The sequence below is a fragment of the Mus caroli genome, chromosome 10 (assembly GCF_900094665.2).
Source record: "Mus caroli chromosome 10, CAROLI_EIJ_v1.1, whole genome shotgun sequence".
Classification (NCBI taxonomy): domain Eukaryota; kingdom Metazoa; phylum Chordata; class Mammalia; order Rodentia; family Muridae; genus Mus; species Mus caroli.
Genome location: NC_034579.1, coordinates 2,013,422 through 2,025,616, shown reverse-complemented (window position 1 = coordinate 2,025,616; position 12,195 = coordinate 2,013,422). Strand labels below are relative to the sequence as shown.

Sequence of the window (12,195 nt, the reverse complement as noted above, 5' to 3'; positions counted from 1 at the left end):
TTACTATAAATAAGGCTGCTATGAACATAATAGAGCATGTGTCCTTCTTACCAGTTGGAACTTCTTCTGGGTATATGCCCAGGAGTAGTACTATGTCCAATTTTCTGAGGAACCGCCAGACTGACTTCCAGAGTGGTTGTACAAGCTTGTAATCCCACCAGCAGTGGAGGAGTGTTCCTCTTTCTCTACATCCTCACCAGCATTTGCTGTCACTTGAATTTTTTATTTTAGCCATTCTGACTGACGTGAGGTGGAATCTCAGGGTTGTTTTGATTTGCATTTCCCTGATGATTAAGGATCTTGAACATTTTTTTTCAGGTGCTTCTCAGCCATTCAGTATTCCTCAGGTGAGAATTCTTTGTTTAGCTCTGAACCCCATTTTTTAATGGGGTTATTTGAATTTCTGGAGTCCACCATCTTGAGCTCTTTGTATATATTGGATATTAGTGGCCTATCAGATAAAGGATTGGTAAAGATCCTTCCCCACTCCGTTGGTGGCCTTTTTGTCCCTATGGAATTCTCTGGCCAATGCATTTGGTGGACTCAGCTATTGAGTTTCATAGTGTCACTTCTAACAATAGAAATCCCTTCATGTCTCATTCTCCATCTCTCTGTCTCTGTCTGTCTCTCTCCCTCTCTCTTTCTCTGTCTCTCTCTCATATGCCAGGAACTGTCCTTGCAACCCTTGGACCACTTTACATCTGTCCTTTCATCTCTTTCCCTACATCATGTGTGAATAGTTCAGTTTTTAAATACGCAGCTGCAAATTCCATTGGATATACCACAGACAATATAGTCACTTGTGGATGGTCAAATGATGCATTTCCAGTGTAAATCTATGGGTATTCTCATTCTTGATTGTTTTTTAATCTAAGTGAAGCTGCTTGGTAAGCATATGCTTAAGAAACTGACAAGGAATTTCAACAAAGTATCTACACCAGGCAGGAAATCTCCAGGAGACATGCATAGTTTTCTATTGTTACTACTGTGACTGATTGATTGATTGATTGATTGGTCACCTCTAACAGACACATAGAGGTCGTTCAGGTTTTTAACTTGTATTTGCCTGGTGGTTAATGAATATATATATATATATATATATATATATATATATATATATTCTTTAATGAAATACTTACTGAAATTGGTTAGTTTTTTGTTTGGTTTAGTTTGCTTTGAGACAGAGTTTCTCTATGTAGTCCTGGCTGTCCTGGAACTCCATCCTACACCAGGCTGACCTCAAACTCACAGATATCCCCTGTCTCTGCCTCCAGAGGGTTGGCATTAAGGGGTATACTACTACCTCTCAGAAATCTGCTAGTTTTTAAAATTGTTGTTGTTGAGGGTTTTCTTACAAATGTGCAATCCCAAACAGAATCTCTACTTAATTTTATATGGAATTGATGATTCTAAATTTTATATGTTAAAAAAAAAATAGCCTAAAGTTGTCAGTAATTTTGTGAAAAGGTAGATCTGGGAAGATATCTCAGTGGGAAGAGTGTTGTGTATCCAAGTATGAAAACCTGAATTAAAAGTACCAACCCAGCACCCACAGAAAACAGAAGGTCTGTCTGTCTGTCTGTCTGTCTGTCTGTAATCTCGGCACTGGGAGGGGAAGCAGGAAGATTACTGAAACTTGCTTGACAGCCAGATTCATTGAAATGGCAATCTCTGGGTTCAGTGACAAAGTCTGATCTGAAAAACAATGCAGAGATGGATTGGGAGAATATGCGGTGCTGGCATCTGGCCTACACAGGCCTGTACATATATATGTGCGCATACACATACAAACAGGAACACATAGCTATCTTCTTCTTTTTTAATTTTTAAAATGGAACTGTAGGACTTCCCTTTTGTTTAAGCTCAAGAATAATTAAATAGAGCAGGAGAGCCAATAAGACAGAAAGATAAGTCACTTACAGTCACTGCACTTCTGACAATGTTGCAAAGCACCTCAGTGGAGAGATTCTCTTCCGTGAAGGATGATGGGATATCTGGACACTCATTTGCACACATTTAAAGAAGGGACCCTCAGACCTCATCACATCACACACAAAGGCCTTTGAAACAAAGTTGGGAATGGCTTGTATCATGACTTTTTAACAGGTTTTTAACTTAACCACGTCACCAAATATTGTTTGGTTTTATCTGTTATTGGTTTCTTTCACCCCACCTTATGACAGAGAGAGAGAGAGAGAGAGAGAGAGAGAGAGAGAGAGAGAGAGAAGCATGAAAAACCATTTAAAAACTTGAAATATTTAGGTGACTCATGTAAGACTGAGTAGGAGAACAGACTGGATTTAAATTAAGCAGTATTAACTAACAGGAGTATGGAGTCCATGGTTGGTATCCACACCTGTTTCTGAACACATTTGTGCTATGATATATTAGGTCTAATCCCAGGAAACTCACTCCTATCCAAATGCTTGAGAAGTGAGATATTTTCTTTAATCATTACAGCCAGGGCCAGTGCTGTGGACTCATTGACTTAGTAAGAGAATATCAGAGCTTGAAGTCAACAGTGTGTAACGTTCTGGAAGATGCAAGCAATGTCGTTGTGATGAGAGCTACCATAAAGGACCAGGGGGACCTTAAGTGGGCGTTTTCCAAGGTAAAATGCAAGTGCATTTATGTAATGGTCTAGTGTGTTTGCTCTTCAAGCGATTCTCTGCACAGTAGTTCCTGCTTCTACATTTAGAAGCGGATAATTCCTGTTAACAGTTCAAATCTTTTTTTAAACACGAATATCCTAAAATTCTTTTAATTCAAGAAAATGATACATACATATACATATGCCTTTGTATGGTATATGTAAAGGTGTGTTATACGCACATATACATCATATGCATATGCATACATATATATACATATGTGTATGCATGTACAATTATTCATTTCTGCCTAAAGCCAAACAAATTATATGTCTTAGAGGCAAATGTTTTTAAATCCTTATCACTAGCTGTTTTACTAATTAAGGAAACATTTTTGTCCGCAGCATGAAACTTCCAGGAATGAAATGAATTCTAAACAGAAAGAGTTGGATAGTTTTACCAGCAAAGGCAAACACTTGTTATCTGAGCTGAAAAAAATCCACAGTGGCGATTTCAGCCTGGTCAAGACAGACATGGAGAGCACCCTGGACAAGTGGCTGGATGTAAGAGCGCCCCCTGGTGTCCGTGAGTGGCTTGCACACAGGTTCCTCAGTCAAACCCGTAGAGGATTAACCAAAGAACAGAACTCCACTTGGACTTTTTAGAGTCAACGCCAAAGTGAGGAAAAATCATGTTCACATAATAGTTGGAGGTAGTAAGAAGCTACATGAGTTAGTCTGACAAAGCCTACAGATTTCTGGAGTTCCATTTAATAACTTTAAGCATGACAAATTCAACGTAGAATGTTTCCCTTCTCAAAATGCTGGAGTTATGGATAAAAATTGGATAATTTATTCATATCTGATAGAAAACTAAATCACAATAAATAGCCATTTGCAGTATCGAGGCTGTAGCTTTGCAACAAAGAGCATCAGTCTCGTAGTTTGTAGGTGTGGATTTTGGTTTTGACACCAGCATTCATCAACCTCATGGCCAGATGCTATTTTTTTTTTTAATATCAAAGATATGTGGAAATCTAATTAATGCCCGTCCATATATCACAGCATTATAAATAAAACTACATATAGTTGTAATGACATTTTTGAGAATTTTGGAATTTTGTCTTAAAAAAAAACAAACAGAAATATTATAAGAATGTGCTTTGGTTTTAACCCCAGGTATGAGATATGGGGCAGCTTCTGACTGTCTTCAGCAGCTGACTGTGATTTGCCTCATGCTCTAGCAGAGGCGTGGTTTTGCCAGCTGCAGATATTTTCTAGGATTGTGTGACATTTGGAATTCTGGGAACTTTTCAGAGGGTGTAAAAATGCTAGGGCCCTGAGAGTCGGGGTTGGTTGCACTTTGATGGTAGTCGTGGTTGAAGAAGAAATACAAAGGAAAGAAATTAGATTCAGGGATCTCTTCACTTTTCTCTCTCACCTCAATCTTCCTTTTTCTCTCCTATCTAGTGTGAGGGGGTTGAGAGGGTGGAAAAAGAGGAGAGAAGGGTGCAAGAAAGAACTACAAAGTAGCAAAGATCGGCTACATAGAGTGCTGCTTTGAAAATCAGTACAGGGCTGGGGGGATGGCCCAGAGGTCAAGATTTGATCCCTAGCAACCACACAGCAGCTCACAGCTGTCTGTAACCTTAGACCCAGGGGATCCGATCCCATGTTCTGACCTCTGCAGGCACTATACATGTGTGATCATATACATACAAGCAGACAAAACACCCAGACACATAAAATAAGTTTTTTTTTTTTTTCACCCTGCAGAGCCCTAGTTCCCATAGACTCTGTTTTGTTTTGTTTTCAAGACAGGGTTTCTCTGTGTAGCCCTGGCTGTCCTGGAACTCACTTTGTAGACCAGGCTGGCCTCGAACTCAGAAATCTGCCTGCCTCTGCCTCCCAAGTGCTGGGATTAAAGGGTACGCTACCACCACCCGGCTCCCATAGACTTATGTAGTGCATGTGATGCGTCTGTGCATTCTGAAGTACCCTTGCAAATGAAAAGTGAGTGTCTCAGAATGCAAACAACCCTGTCATCAATGGACACAGTCTGTGTGATAGCATTCAAGGCAAACGAATTAATGTACAATAATTATTTTAAAATGTCATCTGTCAAAATATAATTCGTCTTATCAAGAGAGCATTTGTGGGGCTGGGGTCCGGAAACCTCAGTTTGATGACCTGACTCCTATTTTCTTTCCCAGGTATCAGAAAGAATTGAGGAAAACATGGACATGCTGAGAGTGAGCCTGTCCATCTGGGATGATGTCCTTTCAAGGAAAGATGAGATCGAAGGATGGTCCAGCAGCTCTCTCCCAAAGCTGGCGGAAAACATCGGCAACCTAAACAACAGTCTCAGAGCCGAAGAGCTCCTGAAAGAACTGGAGGTAACTGACTATGTACATGTAGTGGCTGGGACATATCATTTCACAGAATGAGGAAAAATGGGTATTTCTAGGTCTGTTCTGCTTTTTAAAAATTTATTAATTTTAATTTTTAAAATGATTGACTCACTTTACATCCAGATAGCAGCCCTCCCCCCAGTCTCCCCCCACATGGCTTATCCCCTGCCCCTAACCCCTTCTCCTATGGGAAGGCGGAGTCCTTCTGGGTTATCACCCTACCCTGACATAGTAAGTCACTGCAGGACTAGGTGAATTCTCTCACTGAGGTAGTTCAGTTAGAGGAACAGGATCTACTATCATGCAGTAGATTCAGGGCCAGCTTCCATTCCCTTTATGTTGGGGAACCCACATAAAGACCAAGCTGTTCATCTGCTACATATGTGGGGGGAGAGGGGTTGGGTCCAGACCATGATTTCTCTTTTGTTAGTGGTTCAGTCTCTGTGAACCCTCAAGGGTCCAGGTTAGGAGACTCTGTTGGTCTTCTTGTGACGTCCCTATTCCCTTCCCATTCTACTTTCCAAAGACACAAATGAGTAAGACAAGAGTCACCTAACTTCTGCTGTTGATCTAAAACACCAATAAGGCTCTAGTTCATTCATTTTAAAAATAGTTTCTTACTTGGGACTGGTATTAGTGACCTTTCTGTTGCTGTGATTAAATATGCAGACAGAAATCATCTTGGAGGGAAAGGGCTTATTTAGGCTCATGGTTCCAAGGATACGGTCCATCATAGCAGAGGCAGCATAGTGGCAGGAGGTGGGAGGTGAGCCAACCACACTTCTTGTTTACACAGAAACTAGACAGAGAAACCTGAAAGCATGGCTAGAGTATAAACCAACCCCATTAATGTATTTCCTCTGACAAGGCATCCTCATAAAGCTCCCATGTCCTTTCCAAACAGTGCCACCAAATGGTCACCAAGTCTTCCAATGTGTAAACGTGGGAGGACATTTTTCATTTAACATGTACCAAGGAACTTCAAACATTAGTAAAAAAAAAAAAGTTCATAAACTGTCCAGTTATTCTGATAATATGGTACCTTCCTTTGTGAAACCCAAATAGAAAATGATTGTAACTTTTTGTGCCTATTGTTCTTCATTCAGAAAAAACAAACCACATCTTTTACTGAGAACTTACATTGTGCCATGGTTATGTCTGGCTCCATGTTGTCCTTTATTTATGGAAATAGGGGAAGTTACAATTGTGTGACCTTTTCAGATAGCTTATTCATTTTAAACCATTTTCAACCCCATGTATTGCATTGGGTTTGAAATTTATTCATGGCTAGTGTTTTGGTGATCTGATACAAACTGAGTCAGCTGGGAAGAGGGACCCTCAAATGAGGAATTGCTTCCACCAGATTGACATCTGCAGCATCTCTTGATTGATGATTTAGGTAGAAGGAGCTACACCTGCACTGGTGGCTCTGCATGAGCAGGCTGTGGGGAGCAAGCCAGTGAGCATCCTTCATCCATGCTTCTTGCCTCTTCTGCTTGCGTTCCTGCCTTGACTTCCCTCAGTGATGGACTCTGACATAGGAGCATAAGCTAAATAAGTCCTTTCCTCTCCATGTTGCTTTTGGTCATGGTGTTTATGACAGGTAAAGTATTTGCTGAGGCCCTGATCTTAAATCCTCAGACCTCTCATAAAGGCCTGTGAATATGTTGGTCTGCCTATAATCTTATCTCCAAGAATCAGTGGCTGGCCGGGGATCCTGAGAGCATGCTGGCTAGTCAGACTGGCCAGATCAGTAAACTCTTGGTGTAAGTGCGAGACCCTGCCTCTCTATAAGATGGAGAACAACTGAGGAAAATACTCAATGTTGACCTCTGGCCTTTATACACAGGTACATAGATCTGCACATATGCCCATGCACATACACATGTGAATACATAGTGCACACAAATTTTAAAATATTCAGTGGCAATTAGACCATTATTAAAAACTATAGAGCTATTTCAAAAGGTATGTAATTGACTGTCCTCTTGGTACGGGTAGCCCAGTACCCAAAGCATGGCACATACAAAGAGCCAGATGGCTGACTGTAGTTTGATTGTAGTACTACCTATGTTACTTAGCACCTCTGACTCAAATAGTTTTTGAGAGGTTTTGTAGTCTAATTCCAATTTCTAAGGGTGTCAGAACTCATGAAAACTACACAAACAAAAGAGTCAGACCTAAGGATGAGTCCCAAGGTCTTTTTAGTTGCTATTGCTCGTGGTAAAATTAAGTTTACAGCTCATATAGTGATCTGTGCTGGAGTCATGTGCAGGCAGGCTCATAAAAAGTAGTTGTTAGGAATTGCATATGTCGACATTAAACACAATCATTTAAAAAAGAAATTGTGACCTGGAGAGTGGGCTGGCCGCTTAAAAGCATTGGCTGCTCTTCCAGAGAACCTGGGTTCAATTTCCATTATCCACACGGTGGCCTACAACTTTCTGTAACAGTTCCAGGGGAACTGATCCCCCTCTTCTGGCCTCTACAGGAACCATACACGCTCATGGTGTGCAGACAGACCTATATGCAGACAAAAACCCATACCATAAAATATAATAATAATAAATAATAAGCAACCCAGTTGAATGGCTGGAACCATGGCTTAGTGGTAAGAGTGTGCCTTGCTCTTGCAGAGGACCTAAGATCACTTCCCAGCACCCATGTTGGTAAGCTCACAGCAATGCGTACCTCCAGGAGGGTACAGTGCTTCTGACCCCCACAGGCACCTGCAATTATGTGCACTTACACAAATATAAACATAAGCACATATGCACACACAGCACATGTTTGCCCACACAGCACAAACACATATGTGTACACAGACACACAATTTTAAAAGTAAATTAAATATTTTTTTAAAATGAATTGTATGACCTGGAGCTATGGCTCCATGGCTAAGAGTACCTGCTGCTCTTATAGAGGACCTGGGTTCAATCCCCAGCACCAAGATAGCATCTCACAGCCATTTGTGCTTGCAGTTCCTGGGGACCTAGTACTTTCTCTCTAGCCTGAATGGGCACTAGACATGCTTACATCGCACATACAGACAGCAGGCAAAGCACACAAATATATTTTAAAGAGCATAACTGTAAATAAGCTTACACTTCAATAAATTCTATTGAAAACAAAATTAATGAACGGTTGAAATTTATCATCTTTGCCAGGTGTGATGGTGGACCAAACCGATAATCACAGCCCTTGGGAGGCTGAGACAGAGAGATGGTTACAAATTTGAGCCTAGCTTAGCCACATAGCAAGACCATGTCTCAAAGTCATCATAGTTTATTAATACTTATCATACATGCGCTAAGCCTTTGGATTTGTGGTGTCTGTTACATCTGCAGCAGACACTGGGCATGCCATGAAATGCTGTGTGCCTTCCTTCTCCACAGAGACAGTGACATCATGATTAGGGCCTGCCGCAGTGGTATATACTGAAGCATGGTTTTTTGTAGGACAGGAAGTCACCAAATCAGCCTTTTTTGACAACTGCAGAAAATACTGCCTGTGTCCCTGAAGCCCTTCTTCAGTGTGGCTAGGTTGAGTCTCTCTGAAAGGACCATGTGACATGTCAGTTAGTAAGTCAGTATGCTGGAACCAACCCAGGACGGAACCCTGTCCTTCCTACTGCTAGGCCTTTCTTCTCACCATACTTGAAATGAGCGTAGCCCAGCAGAGTTGCTCCCTGACTGCCTGGCTGATTCTGCAAAAGGCCACCAGGCCTGGCAGTGAATTGCTTTCTGAGCTCAGGACATTGGAAACTGTGTTCACAAAGCAGTAAGGTCTGTTTTTCAAGCTGATGAGGCTCTTTTATTAAATATTCTTTTGCAACTCAAAACTATGCAGTTTATGTGTATCTTTGCTCAGTAATGATTCTTGGTTTAGGATCCTTCCAGACATTAACTATTGGTGCAAAGAATGGGAGGGAACACATCAGATGTCAAAATTATTTTTCCTTCAAGGTTGTGTAAATATTAATCTGAAGTGTATCTTCTGGGTACTGCTAACGGTACCTTTATAGCTGGGCAGTCCTGATGTGTATTAGCATGCTTCTGTAAGACTTCAACGTTGCCATAGTAACTGATAATAATACTGCTAATGAAGAAATAACAGCCTAGTGGAGATCCTGACTGACTCAACACTTTTGGTCAGTGTTTCATTTTTTCCAGGGGATTTTTTTTCCAATAAAAGAGGGTGGGAAGAAAGAAATTCCCAACCCACATACCCCTGTTATTCAGAGTGAACTTAAATGATAACATTTTCCACACTTGTGAAAAAAGTAGAAGTTTTTCTGAAGACTGCTTGACGCCGGCATCCTGGCCGCTCTTAGTACGAGAGGCCAAGCATAGCTGGCCGCTGGTCTGTGGATTAGTGATGCCTTTCCCTGTGTCTTTGCTTCCATAGTCTGAAGTTAAAATCAAAGCCTTAAAATTGGAAGAACTGCGTTCCAAAATCAACAATCTTAAAGAACTAACGAAAAATCCAGAAACACCAACAGAACTTCAGGTGAGTGTGAATTCAGATGACTTTTCTAATAAATACCACATAACAGCCAGTCACTTACATCCTTGCTCCCAAAATACAAAATGTGTGTGGATTGTGTGTGTGTGTGTGTGTGTTTCTATATCATCATAATTCTTGGCAAACGTGTTTTTTTTTTTTTTCATATACAGGGAAGTAAGCATTAACATCAGTAGAATTCAGTGTGTCAATATTTATGGCACATTTACAATTCAAGCATTATAATGTTATTATAAGGGTAGTTTTCCTTTATGAATTTTGAGTGCAGTATCAACTTGATTGTTTCTTGGTCCATTTCGTGCTTAGACAAGAACAGAACCCTGCCTCTTAATACATATGTGATCTTACTAATAATGTGTTAATTCATTTAGTAACTGGGCCTGGGGACAGGGCAAGGACTAATGTCCCTTAATAGCCCCGTAGATGGTCCCAGTCCCAAGACTTCCAAGGCAGGGCAGGGGGAAGCGGGGTTGGCCAGGGAACCTAGGCTACTCTAATGTCTGAGCTCTAGATGAACCCAATGTTGTAAGGCTTACCACTTCGGCTGACAGCCTCACTAACTTCTAGCTGACACCTCTGTGGTACCTTTGCCTATTTTTATTTATTTATTAGTTATGCTCGTGGATTTGTTCTCTTTTCTTGTACCATTGTCTTTGACTTTCTCTTTAACTGGCAGGCCATGCTTGGCCCTGATCTCATGCACGTATGGGAATGTTGGACATTTCACCCGAAGCAAAGGAAAGGCCATTCCTATTCATGGCTGGAATAAAACGGGATGATGACTTTGGTCCCATGTATTTGGACCTCCGGCTATTGCAGAGGGAGGATTTAGCAAGGATTTGGGGTGTCAGCTACTATTGTTCTGCATCTCTCCTTCTCTTTCTCTCCACTTGCCCCACCCCTTCCCCAAGGAGGTCAGGTGATATCTCTTAATTGTCCTTAAGTATAAAAAAAAGAATTTCTGTGACACCACTTAGAGGGCAGCCTCATTTGTCCCTTGCAGCTAGCAGCCACCAGCCTCTGGTTTCTAAACCCTGCCAGGCAGGCTGGCTGACTTCTGATGTATTTGCCAAAGACTAAAGGTTTGTGTGGTTGGCCAGCATCTCAGCCGCAGTTGTGGGGCTTGGGGGAGGGAGAGTGTGTATCAGCACGTGGGCTCAACCCAAAAGTTATGATTGAAGAAAGAGACCACCCTTAGAGTCCACAGCGTGAGGACAGCTGGTTTGTCTAAGAAGGCTTTCTGGGGCATGAAAGCAGAGATGCCTTGGGCTGAGAAAGGAGAGGGTGAGGGGGCAGGAAAGAGTGTACTCTATACTCAAGCTCCTCCAGGGACCTTCAGCTGGGGAGGGGGGCTCTCAGGTGAGAAGGGGTTGGTCTCAGCAATGAAAGCATTCTCAGAAAAAAAAAAAAACCCACAGACCTAGAGAAGCAGGGGCTGTGTGAGGCAGCTCACAGTCATCCTGGAGTCTTGTTCAGAGGCCTCTCCCACCTCTCGCTGGCCCCTCCCAGCCAGCCTGTGGAACCTCCAGCTGTGCCAAGCAGGGGTTGAAACTCACAGCAGAGCAAGAAGAAAAGATGCTCTCAGCTTCTTGCTTGCAGCTGCTCTAAGCTAGGCATTAAAAAAAAAAAAAAAAAAAAAAAGAATACAACAAGCCTTTATGTTTGCTGATTTTGCCAAATAGCACGGATATTTGAGTTGTGGGATTAAGATCATTTTTCTTAGTTTAGAGTACTTATAAGTCCTTTTATTAACTCAGGATACACACACCAAAATCAACTTTCCTGAAATACCTCCTCCCAGGAGAAGAAAATAAATATCTTACAGAATAAAATTGTTTTGCCATTAAATCCTATGGTGGGCTTCCTCCAATCAGAGTAGGAACCAGACAGGCTCGTGTGCATGTCCCTTGGAAGGAGAATTAACAGCAGACTTTTGGTCCAGCTTTTCTTTGACGATGTGATCTTCTCTTCCCTGGAACCTCCATCAACACCACACTCTGAGAGAAGGGTTAGCTGCGATGCTGCTCTTTCCCCTCTCTCAATATGGTTGGCAGCCCACACTCCCTGGTTTTCCATCCTGGGAAAAGCTATTAGTATTAGAGAGGCTTCTATGGTTAGCCTAATGTGTTCTTGATGGAGTTACTCGTAAACAGAATTCCTAGCTGGTGAGTGTGCTTTCCGTCCTCTCAGATTTTCACGAAATTGAGCTTTGTATTTAGTTTATAGAAGCAGACTTAAGGCAGAAGCTGGAACACGCCAAAGAAATCACCGAGGAAGCAAGGGGAACCCTGAAGGATTTCACGGCTCAGAGGACCCAAGTGGAGAGATTTGTCAAGGACATCACAGTGTGGCTGATCAATGTGGAGGAATCATTGACCAGATGTGCCCAAACCGAGACTTGCGAAGGGCTGAAGAAAGTCAAGGTGGGTCAAAAACTATTCTATTATTAATTCTCCTGTTTTACAACTATGATAAAGATATAATATCTGCTTTCAATTTTCATATTAAAAGTATTAACACCCAGACTAACCGACTCATAATGACACAAATATACAGTTTATATATAGTGTGTGTGTATATAAAAAAAATTATTTTTATTATATACATATAAGTACATTGTAGCTGTCTTCAGACACTCCAGAAGACAGTGTCAGGTATTATTATAGGTGG

The 12,195-nt window shown here is 41.5% G+C and overlaps 1 protein-coding gene across 13 annotated transcripts in view; it reads left to right on the top strand.

The window, feature by feature from the left end:
- Syne1 (spectrin repeat containing nuclear envelope protein 1) overlaps positions 1-12,195 on the top strand; it is a 444,430-nt gene that overhangs the window by 160,019 nt on the left and 272,216 nt on the right. For all 13 annotated transcript variants that reach the window (XM_029482408.1, XM_029482403.1, XM_029482399.1 and 10 more), the window contains 5 exons: positions 2,461-2,611; positions 2,996-3,154; positions 4,804-4,986; positions 9,409-9,510; positions 11,745-11,948. In XM_029482408.1, the coding sequence (XP_029338268.1) occupies positions 2,461-2,611; positions 2,996-3,154; positions 4,804-4,986; positions 9,409-9,510; positions 11,745-11,948 (799 nt within the window). The remainder of the gene's footprint in view (positions 1-2,460; positions 2,612-2,995; positions 3,155-4,803; positions 4,987-9,408; positions 9,511-11,744; positions 11,949-12,195) is intronic.